Raw genomic sequence first — 19,081 nt, 5'->3', positions numbered from 1 at the left:
CAACATGTAAATGTAGGTACTTGAAATAAACAAGTGTTTAACACATTACTATTATTATAATACTACTATTTTTGACAGTAAGACCAATACTTTATTTTCCATCACTGCATTTACAAGTCCAAAGTGCAAATATCTCAAAATATGTTTCCACCTAAAAAAAATGAAAAAGAATCACATAAATACACATTAATACATTCTGTTGGCATTTCAAGATGGATTCAGCACATTAACACACTACACATTTTCAGTGTAACGCGACAGAAGTGAGCATCAGATGTATTTGTTATTCTTCACCACAATGACAACAAATCATAGGACATGGCAGCTTATGGCGCACACAAACACTGACTGTTTACTTATGAAAGTACAGTAGGTAGATTAGGAAAGTAGGAAGCGTGCAAATGTCTTTCCCCCTTATCAGTGTAGTCAGAGTTGTGTGTCGTCGCCACAGTGATTAGATATATTACAGCAGGGGTGCCCAAAGTGGGGCCCAGAAACCACTTTTGGCCCGCATCCCTTTTTTTTTAGTCATCCCTTCTTTATCATCGTTAAATGGTTTCCGAATAGGATTCCTTATTTATAAATGAAATACTTTCATAGTGTTAGTAGTAACACTAGCCTATTGAACTAACTATGAAATAAACACCCCAATAGTCGCCTTTACACTTGTATTATAGATGTAAGTGACAATAAGATATAATATAGACTCAGATATGCTAGTGTTGACAGAGAATCTCTGTGTGGAGTTTGCATGTTCTCCCCATACGTATGTGGGTTTTCTCGGGAAACTCCGGTTTCCTCCCACATCCCCAAAACATGCATTTTAGGTTAATCGGTGACTCCAAATTGTCCATAGGTATGAATGAGAGTGTGATTCACCAGGATAGGCTCCAGCACACGCCTATTTGGCCATTTTGATGATTGAAAATGCTTAAATTTTTGAATAATACGCTGTAATCAACCTCAAACAGCATGATTTATTAATTATATTTTGAAAAACCATGATAGCGTTAAGCCACAAAATTCGAAGCGCAAAGTGACAAGAGCGACTGCATTCTGAAAATTGAATTATGAATGAGATATATTATTACATATTCCATGAATTTGCTTTATCACCTAAAACGCACCAGTAAGTTAGTGCTATTTTGTTTGGATAGTTTAGCACATGTTAACCTACGCTGGATTGGTGTGTCGCAAGTGTGCGGAATATGCAGTGGCCCTTTCGGCGGAGAAGGTTTGGACACCCCCGTGTGACAGTATTAAAAGAATCAGTTCAGTCAGTAAATTAATCTTTTTAGTCGTTCAACCCTTAAAAAAATCATTCATCCTCAAATTGAACCACAAACATTCACACATTCGTACATATGAGCACTGTGCAAACCTGCTGTCCCAAAAAATAAAAAGCCTCTGGACGGAGACTGCTGAGCGACGGGGAGGCCGTGAGTGACAAGCGCTACAAGCCAAATCTGAGACTCAGACCTGTTCAGAGCTGGGAGGGCATTCTCACAATTTTACAGGGGGCAGCACGTCACAAAGTTAATTGAACATAATGGACTCTGGATCCTGGTTCATCATTTGAGCCATGTGACGCAAAACATCCTTCTTGGTGATGATGCCGAGCAGACGCCTAGCGAGACGACAATGAAATAAATGACCAGACACAAAACAATAACATGGACAATGCCCTGACGGCACTCCCTTGTTCTTACCCGCTGCGTGTGACCAAACACTGGCGGAGACCCAGCTTGCGGAATATGTCCACCACTGTCTCCATGGGCGTGTGGTCAGTGACGGTAAACGGGCTCAGGTTGAGTATGCGACGCAGCTTCAGCGGCTGCGGGGTGCTGGCCAGCAACTGTGGCGCGTCCTCTGTGAAGTAGACCACCGAGCTGCTCACCACGCCATCTTGTTTCTGACGGGCATTTTCTGTGTGAAGACAAGACGAAGCAAGATGAAACAGATTGACACGTCTTGCCAGCCAAAGGAGAAGCAAGCTGACTCACTGATGGCGAGCGTGAGGTCTCTGCGCTGCACAAATCCAATGAGCCGCTCAGACTCTCGGGACACAACGACTGGGAAGCCATTATAATCCGTGTCTTTGATCAGCGTCTCCACATCCTCCACGGTGGTGGCATCCTGCGTGAGGACGGCCAGCGGTGGGTCGTTTCTGCGAGGCCGCATCACATCAGCGGCCAAGGTGCGGTGGGTGAATTCATCTCTGACGTCCAGGTAAGGATAACCATTGAGCTGGATGTGCGACTCATAGATGCCTTCCTTCCCAAAGGCATCAGCCACCCACTTGCTGGTGACAGCAGCTGCCATCAGCGGAACAATATACTCCAGACCACCAGTGAGCTCGAACATGATGACCACCAAAGAGACAGTCATCCTGGTCACGCCGCCTAAGGTCACACCTTTCATCAAGCAAACCTCCTCAGACACTCCTAATTTCTAACCACAAGAACTCTGCTTACCCAGACAGGCAGCGGCACCCACCATGGCGTAGAGTCCAGGTGTGACGCAGTCTGCGCCAGGCCGGCACCAGTTTTTGAAGATAATCCAGTCATGATGGTGGTATGCCATCTGCTCCACGGCGATGCCGACGATGCGCCCCGCAATGGCACCCACCGCCATGCTAGGAATAAAGAGCCCTGATGGGATCTGAAGACATCACAGTTGTTGTCACGCCAATGTTTTCATGTGCGATCACAACCGACATGCAAGCTAACTTGCACTGACCTTCATGCCAAAGGTGAAGATGGTGATGACAATCTTGAAGACAAGAGCGAGCGCCAGCTGCCACAGAGCGTTGTAAACGCCGGGGCCAGCCGGGCGGTCCGGGATGTCGTCAACAGGTCGGCTCATATTAGGGTTGTTGATGTAGTCGCACAGCTGAGATGACTCGAGCGCTCCGCAGTCGTTGAAGAGCTCGGAGATGAGCTCACTGGTACTGCGCCGTGTGTATGGGTTGGGATACGCCAGCACGGCGGTGATGCCCGTCACAGCGATGACTTCCAGGACCGGGTATTTCCCCAGCTGGGTTGTCTTCCTCCGCCGACACCAGGCAATATTGGCGCGGATGAAGAGGGTCCCCCAGAGGCCACCAAAGACGCCCAGCATGATAAAGGGCACCAGCTCAGCCATGTACCACGGCGTGTGGTATTCCACGTAGAACAGCACCAGGCGGCTGTTCCCAAATGGGTTGATGGAGCGCAGGGTGAAAGCAGCCACTAGTGCAGCAAAGAACGAACGCCATAAAGTCTTGAGAGGGAAGTAGTAGCTGACCTGAGAAGACAGAGGATTATGATGACAGTAGACAGGATGGAGCACGGCCCTGACACAAGATGTATAGTCAACATATAACCCACCTCCTCCAGACTGAATAGAACCCCTCCGATTGGTGCACCAAAAGCCACTGACACACCAGCCGCCGCTGCAGCCGATAACACCTGCAGATGCAAGACAGTGGACTGAGATGGCATGTCTCATCCTATCGCATTAGGGACTACAAACCATCAAGTACCTCTCGTCGCTTTCCCTCGTTCTTGCTGTACTTGGAGAAGAGGCTGCAGAAGAGGTTCCCACAGCAGCATGCAACATGAACCAGAGGACCCTCCTTCCCCAGGCTGAGGCCCGATGACACTGCCAGCACCAGCGTGACTGTCTTGATGAGCAGAGTCCATTTTCCCAAATAACCACGGATGATGAAGCCACTGAGGATGGTCTTGATCTGAAAACAGGCCAAGGGTCTCGGGAATTCTGACTAAAAGTCTCCATACGTGAGAAAGCCAAAATGTACTTTTGGATGAAAAACAAAAAGCGCAATTTGTGGTTTATAAATCCAATCTTGAGTAGAAATGCACATATGCAACCCCGCCTCTAGTTATGCCCTTTCTACGTCTACCACGTTTACCATCAAAGGTCAATGCAAAGCGACTCATGGCGTCCATATTTAACCAGCCTGGATTGCATTACCACCACAGCGGCTGTCATTCGGAATCACAGCTGGTGGGAGCAAAAAGTGTGGGTGGAGAGGGGCAACCACTTGAAAACATATATTTGGAGGACACAGCAGTGGCAAACAAAGATTGAGTGACAGCAAAAAGATAATGGGAGTGGTATTGCAGCTGGAACGTATCAATGTGATACGTGAACAGTGATTTGTATTACAAATGTTGATCCAAAACCAGAGAAGGTGATCGTGCCCTCTGAACAGGAATTAATGTTCAAGCTGACAAATCACAGCCCAGCAAGGGATGTTTTTTGGGGTGGGGAGGTGGTTTCTTTTGACACAAGCTGGGAGGTTGTCACAGCCAATGTGGCTGATGGCAACCACCATCAGTTCAAACAATTGTACAGAATTATATATCCAAATAAAGTGGTGTGGAAAAGTGTTTATCTCCTTCCTTCTATTTTTTTTTTATATTTGTCATACTTGAAGGTTTCAGTTCATTTCCATTTATTGTATGATTAATTCATTCATTTATCATCGCCCCAAGCCTAGCGGCCAAAGCAAATGTTGTCATGCAATGATGGATAAACATGTATTGTCTTCCAATGAATGTTATTTATAAAATAAGACATCACTTCAGCTCTTAATATGTCCATTGCCATGTCTCCAAAAAGTGTCGTATTGCTGCGCACATTCTCATGTCTCAAGTCATACTTTGCGTTGAAAGGAGTACGCAACCTTAACCTCCAGTTAAGACCTTTAGTGTTTGCTGGTATCACTGTCACTTCCTCACCTCTGGGATTCCTGAGCCGCAAGCATACGGAGCAAACACTCGCACGAGTGACACAGCCAGGAAGGAGAAGAAAAGAGCCCACAAGATGTACAGGAAGTAGTTTAGCACATACGCTCCACCACCCTGAAAGAGGGTAAAATTACAGCATTTCATCAAGTAAACTACAATGTCTAAGACTGCTCTTCGCTATTCTGGACCGCTCATTATTTAGCAGATTAAGGGAATTAGGCGTTTCAACCTCAGAATGGCCTGTCATCAGCTCTGCCCACTTCTGCCACTGTGGACACTTGTCACGGTCGTCAAAGGTTGTCTCATTAGATGTCCAGCAGCACTGCTCGTGGCTGTACCAGAAGGCAGACAGACACACACCCTCCTTCAGGTCTGTCATCCAGTCCACTGCCAGGTCAATGACTCCGGCCAGCGTACCTGGAAAAGATGTGACGGATAACAGCTGTAAAGATGGCTGCTCTGCTGAAAAAGTCCTCCTGACCAACCTGAGAGGAGTCCAATGAGCAGCATCACAACCCATCCCGACCAGGCATCCAGCAGGCTCTTGATCAGCTCCCATATCGACTCTTTACTTTTGCTGGTGATCTAAGAGAAAAAGATGGATGAAGCGGTTTAGTCAGAATGAGTAGCATCGACACTGGGGGTATCGGCAACAACCTTGCGGTGGCGGTCAGTGTCTCGTGACTTCTCCCTCAGCCAGTCGATGGTATGAAAGTCTTCATACGTGGCAACATCAGGAAAAGGTTCCTCCAGGAAGTCCATCAAGTTGCCAGCTCCATTCATCTCATCTGTGGGCGTGGCGCTGCTTGCACCTGCATTTGGAATCCCCATCCCAGACAAAAATCCCCATCAACATGTAAGAGTCCCTCGGTCAGTGAAATGACCTAAATGTACATTTCATCCACAACCAAGTTAGAGGCAAGAAGTCGTTTTTATTTCTACGTCAACAGAAACTGCGACAATATATTACCAATGTGCGCTCCGTGTATTATTATCTTATCGACGCATTCTTAGTCTCGTCTAATATGGGTAAACAATGTGTTATTTGACTCTCTATCTGGCTCCCAAAACACTCAAGGTTCCATCAATGAATACCACATGAAACCAACTACATCTTATCACTGGTAACATTCGTGAGCTAGCTCAGTCGTTAGCATGCAGTAGCAAATATTTTACCTTCACCCGCTTCCATTTTGGAGTCCGTCCAACCGTTAAGTGAACGTAATTATTATGAACATACGAATAATTTAATGAATATAAATAACGGCAACCATTTCTATGGAAGCCTGTTTCGATAAAAAAAAACAGTCAGCCGTCAGTCATCCTTAGCATCCTAGCATGAAGCGTCCATCCGCTACGGCAGTCTCGCGAGATCTAAATTAAAAGCTCATCTAGACAAGGATGCATCACGCCGCAGTTTTGAAAAAAGATAAAGATAAAAAGAAAACACCAGAAGGCAAATCTTAAAAATGTCCTTTTATTGACTTTATATGTATATATATGTATAGTCTGCTAAATCTATATATATATATATGTGTATATATAAAGGCAAGAGAAGACACTTTTACAGCTGCTTCTTCTCGAAGAGCTTCTTCCAAGCAGGCATTATGTGCTCATAGATTCTCTCAATCTGCAACAGATACAAATCCAACTTTAATTCCATGCTCTTATGTTGCCATGAAACACATATGATCGAGATGGTGGAAGTACAGCAGCTTTTAACCTGCTCTGACTTCTTGACTCCATATCTGAAGAACGTTGCTTGGTGCTCGCTGTTGTGGAACAAGATGTCAAAAGTCACTTCCTGTCCCATCATGTTGTCAATGGCTTGTTTCACAACATTGTGGAAATCTCTGGCCGGGATGCAATCATCCAGCATGTTGTTGACCTAAGCAGCAGTAATATTTTCTTACAGGTTTACCTGCCTGTTTACAGTACCCAGCACTCACAGATAACTTGTTGTTGCATCACCTTGTAATTCTTTCCCAGCAGTTCCATCGGATCCAATTTGACTTCTGACCTCAGGGCCCGTCCAAAGAGCACAAGCTTGGAGTCAGAATCTGGTGAAGATGTTGAACGGTCATATACAGTACAAACGTAAGCTTTCATCAAAAAGTTCAAAACAAAACAAGAATAAATAAACCTCTGGATGTCAGGTGAGCCACATAGCGAACACCATCCCGCTCGCCGTAGTAGACCGCAAAGTGGGAGAAGTATTTGTTCCGGGGATACTCCACAATGTCTCCAGGGAACAGCTTGGGTGGAGAATGTTTCTGCAAAGACTGTGTGAAGAGGTGATGCTGGTGATGTTGTCTTTTGGAGAAATATATGAATTGCTTACCTGCCCCATGAGTTGATGTTTTGATGGCACTGCTCCTCTGGTCTGGTCTGTTCCAGGATGCAGATGTAAAGCTCAGGCAGGAAGACGGTGACCTCGCCCTTGTCACGGTCCATGGTCACGCTCATTAGGTGCTAATGTGGGCGTTTTGGGGAGGACATATGTAGGTAGCATGCGAACCAGCTGTTTCCTGCTCAGAGAGACAGAAAGAGGAAGTCACTTCAGTGACACTTGTTTGATGTCAAGTGTGGAGGTAGCGCAAACAGTTCTTTTACATGCACACACATAATACAGAATATTGACAAACACAAAGTCCAACTTAGTATGTACTGTAAATACATGCTAAGTTTATACTGTATAGGTCTGATATATGTATTCTTATATATGTTTTATTTTGGAAAAAGGCTTTAAAAAAGACTACAAAATACCACAGGCCAATAACAAACATGCCAAGTGCAGAGTAGAGTGAATGACATGATGTCATCTTGTCAACTACTTAGCTTGTTAGCTTCCTTGGTAGCAAACGAACCATGACTAAAAAGATAATAGGAGTGTTATTGCAGCTGGAACGTATCAATGCGTTGCAACAGTGATTTGTATTACAAATGTTGATCGAAAAATCGGAGGATGCGATCATGCCCTCTGAACAGGAATTACAGGAATGGGGGGGGGGTTCTTTTGACACAAGCTGGGAGTTTGTCACAGCCAATGTGGCTGATGGCAACCACCATCAGTTCAAACGATTGTACGGAATTATATATCCAAATACAGTGGTGTGGAAAAGTGTTTAACCCCTTCCTTCTGTTTTTTTTTTTATATTTGTCATTCTTGAAGGTTTCAGATTATCAAACAAATTTGATTAGTCAATGAAACAACTGAACACAAAATGCAGTTTTTAAATGTTAAGAGAAATTGCAGTTTTAAAAGCCAAAGCTTTTCTAAAGCTTTGGGACTCCAGCAAACCACAGAGAGAGACATTATTCACAAAAGGGTGAAAACATGGAACAGTGGAGAACCTTCCCAGGAGTGGCTGGCCAACCAAAATTACCCAAAGAGCACAGTGACGGCAACAATATCCAATGAAATGCAGGCCTCACCTCCAGATCAATGTTCACGACTCCACCATAAGAAAGACACTGGGCAAAAACAGCCTGCATTGAGTTCCAAGACCAAAACCATTGCTGAACAAAAAGAACACACTTCCATTTAATTCGTCTATTTGTTTTAAGCAGACTAAAAATAGCAGAAATTGACATGTTGGAAAGAATGAAGACTGAATGGTGAAATGTATATACCGATGGTGCAGAATATACGCTCTCCGTAGTTCCACCATTGCTTAACTAGTCTACAAGTTAGAGGGCAGTGAGGTAATATAATTTTATAAAACATGTGAAGTCCTACAAAAGAATTTAGCTAGCAACCTCAGCATTCGACCACCTGAGTCATCTGACCTCTGTATTCAGTAATGGGAACTGTAAAATGATTTTTCATCAGTAGGAGGCGCCAAATAAATAGCACATTCATTTTTAATGGGAACGTTTTCACAATAAATGTGAAAATAAACTAAATGGGACATTATTTTGAAAATTCTGAACAGATAGCCACCTTTTCCTGAATGATCCATCCATCCATTTTCTATGCAGCTCGTCCTCACTAGGATGCTGGAGCCTAGATAAGCTGACTCCTACCCTGGACTGGTGGCCAGCCAATCACAGGGCACATATAGACAAACAACCATTCACACTCACATTCATACGTATGGACAATTTGGAATGGCCAATTAACCTAGCATGTTTTTGGAATGTGGGAGGAAACCGGAGTACCCGGAGAAAACCCACGCATGCACGGGGAGAACATGCAAACTCCATGCCCATTCATGCCCAAACAGAGTCCAGAATTTTCCAATCTCCTAACTATGTGACCAACATATTAACCACTAGGCCACCTTGGTGGAAGGCACCTGAGTTGAACTGCTACCTGCGCAGCAAAGACATACACACAGTTGCTGAGGTTCTTAGTCTCAGCTGAGGCCGTGTTCAGGCACCTTTTGGTCCCAGCGGTCCATGCAGTGTCCGTGTTTCCTCTGATGGCGTTTATAGTTGTCCAAGTGACCCGTCGTGTAGTCACACTGGCCGCAAGCGTACGGCTTCTCGCCAGTGTGTCGCAGCATGTGTCTCTTTAGGTTCATGCTCTGATTGCAGGAGTAGCCGCAAATGTCACAGTGGAATGGCTTGGCGCCCGAGTGGATGCGCTCATGGCGGCGCAGGTTGGCAAGGTTACCGCAGGCGTAACTGCAAGACGGACACTGGTACGGCTTCTCACCTGTGTGTACGCGCATGTGCCGTTTGAGGTTGTCGAGGTGCGAGGACGTGTAGGGGCAGTGTGGACAGTGGTGAGGTTTCTCCTCAGAGTGAGTGTGGGAATGGCGGGCCAAGTGATTGGGGTAATGGGACAGGAAGGGGCAGAGAGCGCAGCGGTACAGCTTGCTGCCATGCCGCCGTGGTTCCCGAGTCGCAAGTGGGCCATTGGAACTAGCCGTAGCATCTTTAATCAGCAGGTCCAAGGAGCACCGTCGGCATATCTAAAAACAACAGATGCATAATCGGGATTGTTGTCACAATGGAACGATTTGCTATTTCAACACACCTGCCATTTACCATCCTCTCCATCCTCCATGTTGACGCCCACCAGGTCAGCCTCCTCCAGCGTGAGGCTGCACAACCGGCAGCACAGTGGAAAGAGCAGAACAGGCAGCGGGTTGGAGGCGGTGGTCAGCCCGCCCTGCAACTGCAAGCAAGTGGAATCCTGAGAAACTTGCAGCGTCAGATCCGTGATGACTAGTGTGGGAAGGGAAGGAATATGACATGTTAAGCTACAAACCTTTCAAATTCAAGGCAAATTCAATATTCAACATTTTTTCCTTTTACCGTCTGCTTTTCTCCTCCTCGCTTTTCTGATCTCCCTGAACCTCCTTGGTTGGCGCTCCTGCGCATGAAGTCGCTGGTGCCTCCGCAGGTTGCCAAGGGAACTGCAGGTATAGCTGCACTGAGGGCAGCGGTACGGCTTCTCTCCGGTGTGTGTGCGTGTGTGCCGTTGCAGGTTGACCAGCTGAGCCGAGGCATATGGGCACAAAGGGCAGCGATGCGGCTTCTGGCCGTCGTGGATGCGCATGTGGCGTTTCAGGTGATTGGAGTAACGGGACGTAAAAGTGCACAGCGAGCAGGAGTAGATTTTACGAGGAAGGTCACTAGCGCCACCCGTTTCACCTTCACTAACTTTCTTCTCGTCAACCATGTCGACCATTTTGCCATCCTCCACTTGGGTTGAATTGATGGAAGCGTCATGCTGGACACCCAGCTCGCAGGTGAGACAGTACAGCTCCGCCCCGAGATCTAAGCTTACACCTGGATAAATAAATCATTCTGGTTAAAGGTCACCAGCACAATACGGGAGCAAGGGTGTTTACCAAGACCAAACTCTGCTCCCAGTGGTGTGTCACATGAAAGCTGACCACAGCCTTTACACGAGAGGATTGCTGGGAAAGTCGAGTCTGGAAGGGATGAAGGATTCTCATCCACGCTCAGAGACAACACCGTCACACCTGAATGTGAGACAATAAAATCAATTTATTGTCCTGCTCTATGTTCTGAGTTTTGTGTGTGTGTGTGTGTGTGTGTGTGTGTGTGTGTGTGTGTGTGTATGTGTGTGTGTGTGTGTGTTACTGACTGGTGTCTCGATCCAATCCCATGATCTCAGAGTCACCCAATTCCAACTCTCCACTTAGGAGAACGTCTCCCTCCAGAACCAGACAGCTCGGATCACATGTCACACCACCATCATCCAACTCCACTGAGCACAAAACACAATAATGACTTTTGTACAGTAGTGATCTCTCAATCATGGATGAAAGTTCAGTGAGTGTGCATGTCTAAGGGATGCCAACCGGTAGTGTTATAGTGATATCATCTTGGTTAAACCTAACTACCTGATGCCTGAAGAAATTAGAAATGTGATGAGCTGACATGCTGAGACAATTAGCAGTCCCCCACTGTTTTTGCCGTCAAATTTGGAGGGACTATTTGGATATCAAAGTAGTTCTGATAAGAAAAGACCAGTTGATGGGAGTACTCTTGCTAGTATTGGAGATAAACTCACATAAATGTATGTGTAAATTACTGTAAACTTACCTGATTTGTTTACTCTTGCGCAAACAAGTTCCCATGCCGCTGTTTTTAAATGATCTATAATTTAATTTTTAGAAATGTCAAATAGCTCAGGGAAAGTATGACTTTTTTCCCTCCATGTTTACCTGCGTGAGAGAGAACTTAATAGCATCCTGTCCGCTCTTCCTCATGCTCATCCAATCAGAACTCAGAACTCAGCCAAGATGCATTCATGGTCTCACACAAAGTTGGATTTTTAAAACTCTTTACAAAGACGTTTATTGTATGATAAAAGAGAAGCAAGTTGCCTGGCATGGCAAAGAAAGGGTGAGCAGAGGAAACCAGTGAGGATGAAGTACATTTGAGTCCAAGGGTCACAGGGGAAAGGTCAAATAGAGGAAACACTTTTCGATGGTGAAACAGATGGAATCATGCTTCTTTTTATAGCATCGAGATGCCAAAGCTTCTTTTTCAATCTGCTAAAAGAGCTGCAACATCACTCATGACAAAGGGCGGAAAGAGCCAAAGTCAAACAGGAAGTGATGAAGAAAAATAAAGAGCTCCGGGAGGTCGAAACAGGAAGAAGAGTGAGGCACTGTCAACATTCAGGATGAGATAAGACGCACAGAGTCAGTCCGACTCGTTAACAGCCAGAAGGAAAAGCAAGAAAAGTCAACAAGTTGAACCAGTCAGACCAGTTCCCGTTTCTTGAGAAAACCGTTAAAATAAAACTCTTAAAAGAAATCAAAATCCAAATGGTCTCCGAAAGTAGAGGTTGTGGCTTAACTTAGTTGCCCGGCTTGGCATAAAAGAGGACAAGAACTCACATTTGACAGGCTGTGGGTTGGACTGTTTCCTCCGCGGCATTCTCGCCTCGTCGTGGCCGAGATCCTGCGCGGGATTCGGCTTAAACTCCCTTGCAGAGTGACCGCTGGTCCGTCCGTCTGTTCGCCTTTCTGGCTGCACACTAACTGCTCATCCGCATATCCGTCACCTCCTTCCCCTTCCTCCAAAGAAGCGGCGAGGAAATCATCAACGGAACACCAAGAGCAGACGTCCTGTAACGCTCTTGACTTGACGTTTCTCCGCTACATAGCCAGTGCCATCTTGTCCATGCCAACCTTTCTTTGAGCTCGACCTTTCTTTCCCAGGAGCTAACTTACCGCTTACTTCTTCCGGGGCAGTTTTGTTGCCATACGTACGGTGGACAGACCACCTCCAACACGACGTCAGTGAGCAGGACTTACTTGGCAAACAGCTGAGCTGTCAATTGAGCTGGGCGATACTGCAAATTGTGGTATCAATCTCATTCTAAGTGAATACAGAGCCAGTCGATACCGATACCGATACTGATACGTTTAACTTGCTAACGTTCAAAATCCACCCATTTGTCATTTTGCTTTGAATTTGTTGGTCATGATTATAACCAGACTAAAATACAGGATGGCGATTTTAGTACATACACAAAAAGTTGAACTGAATCAGGGGCGTCACTAGGAGATGCACAGGATATGAATGAATGTAGTACACATTAAAAAAAAATCCAAAAAACAAATAAGGAACAAGAACCGGGATATAAGTTTCCCACTTTTGGACAGATTTAGTAGAGATACTCAATTGTTTTAGGCCACCATTAAATGTACACAAGTACACACAATCTACACTGCAAAACCGCTGCTCAAGCTCTGCAACTATTCTGTACAGTGGACAGTAATCAATTATATAATAATCATTATTATATTATTAATCAGCCCATTATTATTACTATTGTCATTCTTCTTTTGATTACTACTACTACTACTACTAGTAGTAGTAGGCTAGTATTACCCTTCTTATTGGCTTGCTTATTAGCCTGATTTTGCCCTATTATAAAAAAATTGTCCGAGATTTTTGTATGTAAAAAAAAAAGAAAAAAATCAATATAAAAAAGTAAATAAAAAATACCAAATTATTTAGGGGGGCTTAAGAACATTGAAGCCCCGCCTAAAATAGGCCTAATGACACCACTGAACTGAATATTAACATCAGAACCATATCAGCAAAATAATACAAATGTTCCTAGTTAATTATATTCAATGGATTTGTACTGAGGTTCATGCAGCACATCCACGTTTCACCTAACTAGTGACACAGGAATACGCAATGACACTCGACTTGACTTCATTGCATTCGGAGTCGGAGAGCTCAACTTTATTGAACAGGCCATCACAGACAATCACACTTGCAACAACGGCTGCTTCTCATCTCAGCACTGCTAAAATCATTCATTCATTCATTCGGGGGGTGCTGGAGCCTATACCAGCTGTCTTTGGGCAAGCGGCGAGGTACACCCTGGACTGGTGGCCAGCCAATCCCAGGGCACATATAGACAAACAACCATTCACACTCACATTCATACCTATGGACAATTTGGAGTGGCTAATTAACCTAGCATGTTTTTGGAATGTGGGAGGAAACCGGAGTACCGAGAGAAAACCCACGCATGCATGGGGAGAACATGCAAACTCCACACAGAGATGGCCAAGGGTGGAATCAAACTCGAGTCTCCTAGCTGTGAGGTCTGGTTCAGGTTCAGCTGCTAAAATCAACTACATCAAAAAGCAAAATATGGTCTGTGGCGATATTAAGCAATAAGCAGTAGGTTTATTAATGATCTTTACTCATTGATATGTTTTTGCCACTTTGCTTCCTGCTGCGCCCTCCAGGCGGTGACCACCTCGTTGTCCACTCCCTCTGTGGCAGCCCCAGCTCTGGCCCTCTGCCGAGTTTGAGCAATGAAGTTTGCAACGTTCTCTTCCTCAGCGTCATCATCCGGACCCTGCCTTTCCTCCAGCGTGTCATTGCGTTTGTATCGTGAGTCGTATGTGAACTTCCTACTTGAGCTGAGGTCACTCGCCTCATCGTCCTGGCTCTTATGACCTCCCAGCTCGACTGTGGCTGGGATATTCCGCGTCGTCAGGGGATGATGGTTCCTCACGCAGCCGAGATGAATATCTGGAGGTGCCGCCGTGCATCTTGTTGTCGCCATTCTCACCAGCACATGAAGCCTGGCGATGGGTCCGAGATTTATGGGAAAAAAGAGGGTTTTTTGGAGGGAAAGCAGTTTTTCACGCCCTGCGAGGCCCATATTGACCCCAGCGACCGCACATTTTTCAGTTTTTGTCTTTCCAGCCTCGTGAGACTCCAATGAAAGAAAGACAGTCCATTTCAGTTCAGAAAGGGGTGACCTTTGACCTCAAGCAGGCCTCAATTTAGTGGGTTTGCAGGTCTAGCCACGCCCCCTTTTGAGCCAGACACTTGAAACTTGGCACACAGGTCAGCGGCCAGCCCCTGATACACATATCAAAAAATCAGGGTCCTGGATCAAAGGGTCCGAGATTTATGGGAAAAAAGAGGGTTTTTTTGGAGGGAAAGTAGTTTTTCACGCCCTGCGAGGCCCATATTGACCCCAGCGACCCCATATTTTTCAGAGGTTTTGTCTTTCCAGCCTCGTGAGACTCCAATGGAAGAAAGTCCATTCATTTTTTATCATAATTTTATTTTCCAAATCTGGCTGAAATGGCCACAAAGGCTCTGAGAGTCATTGTCGTGCTCTTCAGACCTGATCCGCAGAAATCTTTTTTCCAGACAACGCAGAGGTCTGAAATTCGAGTATGTTGTTGGGGGCCTCCAGATGAGCGGATCGACATCAGTCGGGTGTCGGTCGGACATGTACTTTTCGACCAGCGGGCATCGGAATTTCGTTGTTTCCTCATGTTCACGCCCCCGCCGATCGGACAAAAAATGTTCAAATGTGTCAAAAAACGCAACAGAACATCTACAAAGAATATAAAGCAAGTGGGCACAGTTTCACATCTGTGCAACCTTTGGTTAGCTACTTAGCTTTAGCAAGGTTGTATCGAGCTGGGACCAATATCTTCCTAATTGATGGGATACTGTCTGCAACATATTGAAAAATGAAAAAAAAACTCCAAGAAAAAGTGTTTCTAATTTCAACAAATTGATGGTGACCTATGACCTTTGAGCAGTCTGTTCGATTACTAGGCAAGGTTCCTTTAGAGCTAGACTCTTGAAATTTTGCACACTCGTGCAGAATAATTGTCTGATGATATGGTGAAAAATTGGTGGACCTAGCTCGATGCTTGATGAATTTATTAAAGTTTTGTTTTTTTTAGGGCCTTCCACCGGCTTTGTGGTCAATCTATTTGGGAAGAAAACATGGTTCCTGTTGAGTCCCGTCCCTGAAATTTTGCACACTCGTGCAGAATAATTGTCTGATGATATGGTGAAAAATTGGTGGACCTAGCTTGATGCTTGGCCTCAGGTTCCAACCCTCGCCTCCAGTTTGCCCACCGGCCGGCCACCGTTTCCAGTTTTCCCGCAAGCCGGCAGCTGACAACAGATTGCCCGCCGGCCGCTGCAGTCTGCGCCCTGCCGCCGGCTTCGTATTGCTCTTTATGGCGCCGGCGGCCGCAGCCTTCATATTGCTCTCTAGTCATCGCCGTCGCCATCAGTCCACTGTCCCGCAATCTTCAGCAGAGTAAGACAAAGCTTACATTAGCCACGACTTTACCGTTGAAAAAACACAGTATATGATTGCCCAGCATAAGGATTACAGTCACGGTGTCATGAAAAAATCCCATCAAACATCAACACAATAGATAGATTTAGAACAGACTTGGTCAGTCGTGTGCAAGAATAACCTATTTACGTTGCTTAAAACAAGTAATTTAACAGCTATTTCTTTCATAGACAGTACCGCAAAGCACGCTGGGATGTGCGCCTATCGGCTACATTATGAAGAGGAGAAGGAACTGCTGATTATGATGCGGGCGAGGGAGGATGTCAATTAAGGGCCTCAATTCTTGAATTTCTTCTCCTTAAAAATTACTTTTATGCAACTCTTGGCTATGTTATCTGTATCATGTGTCATTTGTGTGATTTCAACATATACTTGTTAGTCCAAAATAAAGTACACTTCAAAAAGACGTTTGTGTGTTTTCGAAGTGGCCACAGGGGGGCGATAGAGGCTTATATCATCTATGTATGTCCGTCACAGGCCACCGTACTGATCCGCCAGTAAGTGGTGACGTTACGTGAAATCCAACAAATTAAATAATGCCTTGAAGCGCCGGAGAACTGGAGTCGGAGGCGGAGTGTCAAATTTGGGAGAAAACTTTATTTTTCTTGCCAACATCAACTTGCACTCTCTTGCTACGTGAAAGCCTTTTAGCAACACGGCCACCACAGGAACCGGAAACCCCCCCGTCCCTCACGCTTACGCCTCCAGGTGGCAACACCTTCCCTATCGATAGTTCCGGGGTGAGTTATGTCCCGGTAACCTACCACTACAGCCTCCTTTTTTACAGCACCCTACGAACAGTGCCCAAGGTGCTTCAGGAGTATAAAGTATAAAGTATTATTTCTCTTGTTATAGTGTGTAAAATCATTGTGAAACACGACGTCACATCCGCGCTGTAACTTCCTGTTTGCACTTCCTGGTTTCGTCCGGAACATGGCGCCGACGATCCCAATTACGCTGTGTCAATCGGTTGGCAGCCAAGCTGAAGTATTCTAGAGGGAATGCCGTCTACTGTTTGTAAAACTAAGAGCGTGATTGTCGAAACTCTTTATTGAAAATGCTTTAGAATATATTACATGTATATTGCTTAATTTTTTTGAAGTTTTCAACGCTGTTACAGGCATGTGTTTGGCCAGCTATGTGGGGCGGGTTGAGCGTGAACAAGGAAGTGCGGGGATCTCGTGCACGCGCGCGCTGTTCTGTCGTTGCTGGCTCGTCGAAAAAAAAGTTGACCGGAAGCAGCAGGCAACCATCTGTCTTTCTCTGACGAAGTCAGGCCGCCCCTTACCACGGTTTGGGGCTGAAAATAGTGACAGTTAACACCGCCACGACCGTGGAGAAGTGCCGAAGTAAACGGTTTGTCTTGCATCAGCATCGTTTTCATTGGCGCCAATTTAATTCGGTATCGAGTCGGCGTTCCAACACCCTGACGGAGAACACTGGTGTTGCCATGTAACTCAGACGACGCACAAGCAATGCTACAAGGTCAGGATCAAAGTTTTAAGTCACGTTGAGGCACGAATAGTGGCGTTTCGCTCCGACAATAGGACAATATACAGTATATAAACGATGTCGAAGTTGAGGAGCTGAAGCCGAGGTCGCCATTTTGTGGACATAATTGGCGTGCAGAATGCTCGAAATGACGGAAGCAATTGTTTCAACCGGTTCATTTGCAATCCATAACATAATGTGAACGACTTTGGCCCAAATTGACAACGATTTTTTAAAAGTATGTTTCGCTACCCTCGTCATAGTCAATGACAACTGAAGCTGAAAGTGGTTTAATTGGAATTATTTCGTTTGACGTGAAAATCCCTTGATGTCCTGGTTACGTCGCGTGCATGGCGTGTTAAGTTTGTGTCGGAACTTGTTGCCATCAGAGGCGAGGCATCTGTTAGGTGAGTGTAAGCCGCTGATTTTATCTTTGAGCATCATTGTGACAACGGAAGAGAAAGCACACTCATAACCCTTCTCCCTTATTCGGTCTATTTTAATGGCGACTAAAAAACTTCTGTACACCGCATCATTACAATAACCAAGCTCCGAACCTGGGGAGACAGAGCCTTCTCCATCGCTGCCCCCACCCTGTGGAACTCTTTGCCCCATTCACTCCGTGCTTGCCCTGACCTTCCCACCTTCAAAAAACAACTCAAAACCCACCTCTTTAAATCTGTTTTTAATGTCTAACTTTTTTATATCTGACTGCTGTGCCCCGCCCCGCTTTTACTCATGTTTTAACTGTGTATTAACCAATGAATGTTGTATTTTGGTGATTCTTCTATTCTGTTTACTTACTTTATTCAACTCCATTCATCTGTAAAGTGTCTTTGAGTATTTTGAAAAGCGCTATACAAATAAAATGTATTATTATTATTATAAGTATTCAATGCAGGAATGAATTTTATAAAACTGAGTATTTCATTACAGCAAAGGAATAGCAGCTAATCTTCCAACTTCTTCTTACAGATGAAAAGCCGCTTGTTGCTTAACAGCCCGTGGGATCCCTCTGCATCCATCTCAACATGAGCTCCAAATGGGACCGTCATCTGATGCCATAGGTTCTCCAGTGGACAGTTTCACCTATTGCACGCACAAGACGGCATTTTCTGGAGCTTCAACCTTTTGCGTCCATCAGCAGTCTGTCGGCCCCCGGGGAAGGACTCATGTAATTGTGTTGGCAGACCATCAACAACATGGCGTCGGCGTTCTTCACAGGTAGGAAGACTTGTTCAAGTAAATGACATGATGGCCTTCATACATGTAGCACAATAACACAGGATAAATGAATAGATGACAAAAGATATGCAATTCATACACGAGTGCCATGACTAATGCTTTGGCTGTAAAGGTTGCTCTGGCTGTTACAGTACAATGTTAGCCGGCCACATGGAGGTCATTATACAGCGGGGAAAATAAGTATTGAACACGTCAACATTTCTCTCAAAAAACATATTTCTAATCAAGCTATTGACATGAAATTTTCACCAGATGTCGGCATCAACCCAAGTAATGCACACATACAAAGAATCCAAACATTTATGTTCATAAATTAAGTTATGTGTAATAAAGTGAAATGGCACAGGGAATAAGTATTGAACACATGAAGAAAAGGAGGGGTAAAAAGGTCTGGAAAGCCAAGAAAGCAGCTGGAGTTTGTCAGTATTTAGAAGGTTAACCTGTCCCCTATTAGTGCAAAGTAATATCAGCTGGTTTAGTCCTGATTAATGCCTTTTAAAAAGGTTTC

The 19,081-nt window shown here is 45.1% G+C and overlaps 4 protein-coding genes across 8 annotated transcripts in view; 1 reads left to right on the top strand and 3 right to left on the bottom strand.

Moving 5' to 3' along the window:
- Positions 1-68: 68 nt before the first annotated feature.
- Positions 69-6,109, bottom strand: LOC131104671 (H(+)/Cl(-) exchange transporter 4). Of its 2 annotated transcripts, XM_058052117.1 has the most exons (12): positions 5,931-6,109; positions 5,412-5,566; positions 5,240-5,339; positions 4,984-5,171; positions 4,746-4,868; positions 3,524-3,730; positions 3,369-3,449; positions 2,740-3,285; positions 2,475-2,661; positions 2,004-2,402; positions 1,710-1,926; positions 69-1,627 (listed from the first exon to the last, which is right to left on the bottom strand). In XM_058052117.1, exons 1-12 carry the CDS (start codon positions 5,944-5,946, stop codon positions 1,537-1,539), a joined length of 2,310 nt encoding a protein of 769 aa, XP_057908100.1. In that variant the 5' UTR covers positions 5,947-6,109; the 3' UTR covers positions 69-1,536. The 2 variants fall into 2 exon arrangements, with proteins under 2 accessions (XP_057908100.1, XP_057908101.1); XM_058052118.1 differs by lacking the exon at positions 4,746-4,868.
- Positions 6,110-6,231: 122 nt separating this feature from the next.
- plaat1l (phospholipase A and acyltransferase 1-like) lies at positions 6,232-7,245 on the bottom strand. 2 transcript variants are annotated; one of them, XM_058052334.1, is made up of 5 exons: positions 7,096-7,245; positions 6,898-7,036; positions 6,726-6,814; positions 6,478-6,642; positions 6,232-6,384 (listed from the first exon to the last, which is right to left on the bottom strand). In XM_058052334.1, the coding sequence occupies exons 1-5, from the start codon at positions 7,102-7,104 to the stop codon at positions 6,319-6,321; spliced, it is 468 nt and encodes a 155-aa protein (XP_057908317.1). In that variant the 5' UTR covers positions 7,105-7,245; the 3' UTR covers positions 6,232-6,318. The 2 variants fall into 2 exon arrangements, with proteins under 2 accessions (XP_057908317.1, XP_057908315.1); XM_058052332.1 differs by having other exon boundaries at positions 6,232-6,642.
- Positions 7,246-9,101: 1,856 nt separating this feature from the next.
- LOC131104802 (zinc finger protein 513-like) lies at positions 9,102-12,581 on the bottom strand. Its single transcript, XM_058052331.1, has 6 exons — positions 12,083-12,581; positions 10,819-10,941; positions 10,559-10,693; positions 10,020-10,496; positions 9,739-9,929; positions 9,102-9,673 (listed from the first exon to the last, which is right to left on the bottom strand). The coding sequence occupies exons 1-6, from the start codon at positions 12,120-12,122 to the stop codon at positions 9,113-9,115; spliced, it is 1,527 nt and encodes a 508-aa protein (XP_057908314.1). The 5' UTR covers positions 12,123-12,581; the 3' UTR covers positions 9,102-9,112.
- A 4,183-nt stretch (positions 12,582-16,764) lies between these two features.
- Positions 16,765-19,081, top strand: part of LOC131104835 (uncharacterized) — a 4,612-nt gene continuing 2,295 nt past the window's right edge. Inside the window, exons 1-2 of one of the 3 annotated variants that reach the window (XR_009119836.1) lie at positions 16,765-17,735; positions 18,304-19,081. The exon at positions 18,304-19,081 is cut by the window's right edge and continues 2,295 nt beyond it. Coding sequence is in view for 2 of the 3 variants with exons in the window: in XM_058052394.1 (XP_057908377.1) it covers positions 18,371-18,552 (182 nt within the window). In the remaining variant the exon portion in view is untranslated. The remainder of the gene's footprint in view (positions 17,736-18,303) is intronic. The other 2 variants (XM_058052394.1, XM_058052393.1) reach the window with 2 other exon arrangements.

This window comes from Doryrhamphus excisus, chromosome 16, assembly GCF_030265055.1.
Source record: "Doryrhamphus excisus isolate RoL2022-K1 chromosome 16, RoL_Dexc_1.0, whole genome shotgun sequence".
NCBI classification, from domain to species: Eukaryota; Metazoa; Chordata; class Actinopteri; order Syngnathiformes; family Syngnathidae; genus Doryrhamphus; species Doryrhamphus excisus.
Note: the sequence above shows the minus strand (reverse complement) of the source record. Positions and strands in the feature narration are given on the sequence as shown.

Excerpts from the sequence above, each read along its gene's own strand:
- LOC131104802 (XM_058052331.1), bottom strand. The coding sequence starts at position 12,122 with ATGCCGCGGAGGAAACAGTCCAACCCACAGCCTGTCAAAT. Across the intron at positions 10,497-10,558 it reads GGGAGCAGAGTTTGGTCTTG|GTGTAAGCTTAGATCTCGGG; the intron begins GTAAACACCCTT and ends TTATTTATCCAG. Across the intron at positions 9,930-10,019 it reads GAGGAGGAGAAAAGCAGACG|TCATCACGGATCTGACGCTG; the intron begins GTAAAAGGAAAA and ends TTCCCACACTAG.
- plaat1l (XM_058052332.1), bottom strand. Across the intron at positions 6,815-6,897 it reads GGCTCACCTGACATCCAGAG|ATTCTGACTCCAAGCTTGTG; the intron begins GTTTATTTATTC and ends CATCTTCACCAG. Across the intron at positions 6,643-6,725 it reads TGCTGGGAAAGAATTACAAG|GTCAACAACATGCTGGATGA; the intron begins GTGATGCAACAA and ends ACTGCTGCTTAG.
- LOC131104671 (XM_058052117.1), bottom strand. Across the intron at positions 4,869-4,983 it reads TGATGACAGGCCATTCTGAG|GGTGGTGGAGCGTATGTGCT; the intron begins GTTGAAACGCCT and ends ACCCTCTTTCAG. Across the intron at positions 1,927-2,003 it reads AGACCTCACGCTCGCCATCA|AAAATGCCCGTCAGAAACAA; the intron begins GTGAGTCAGCTT and ends GTCTTCACACAG.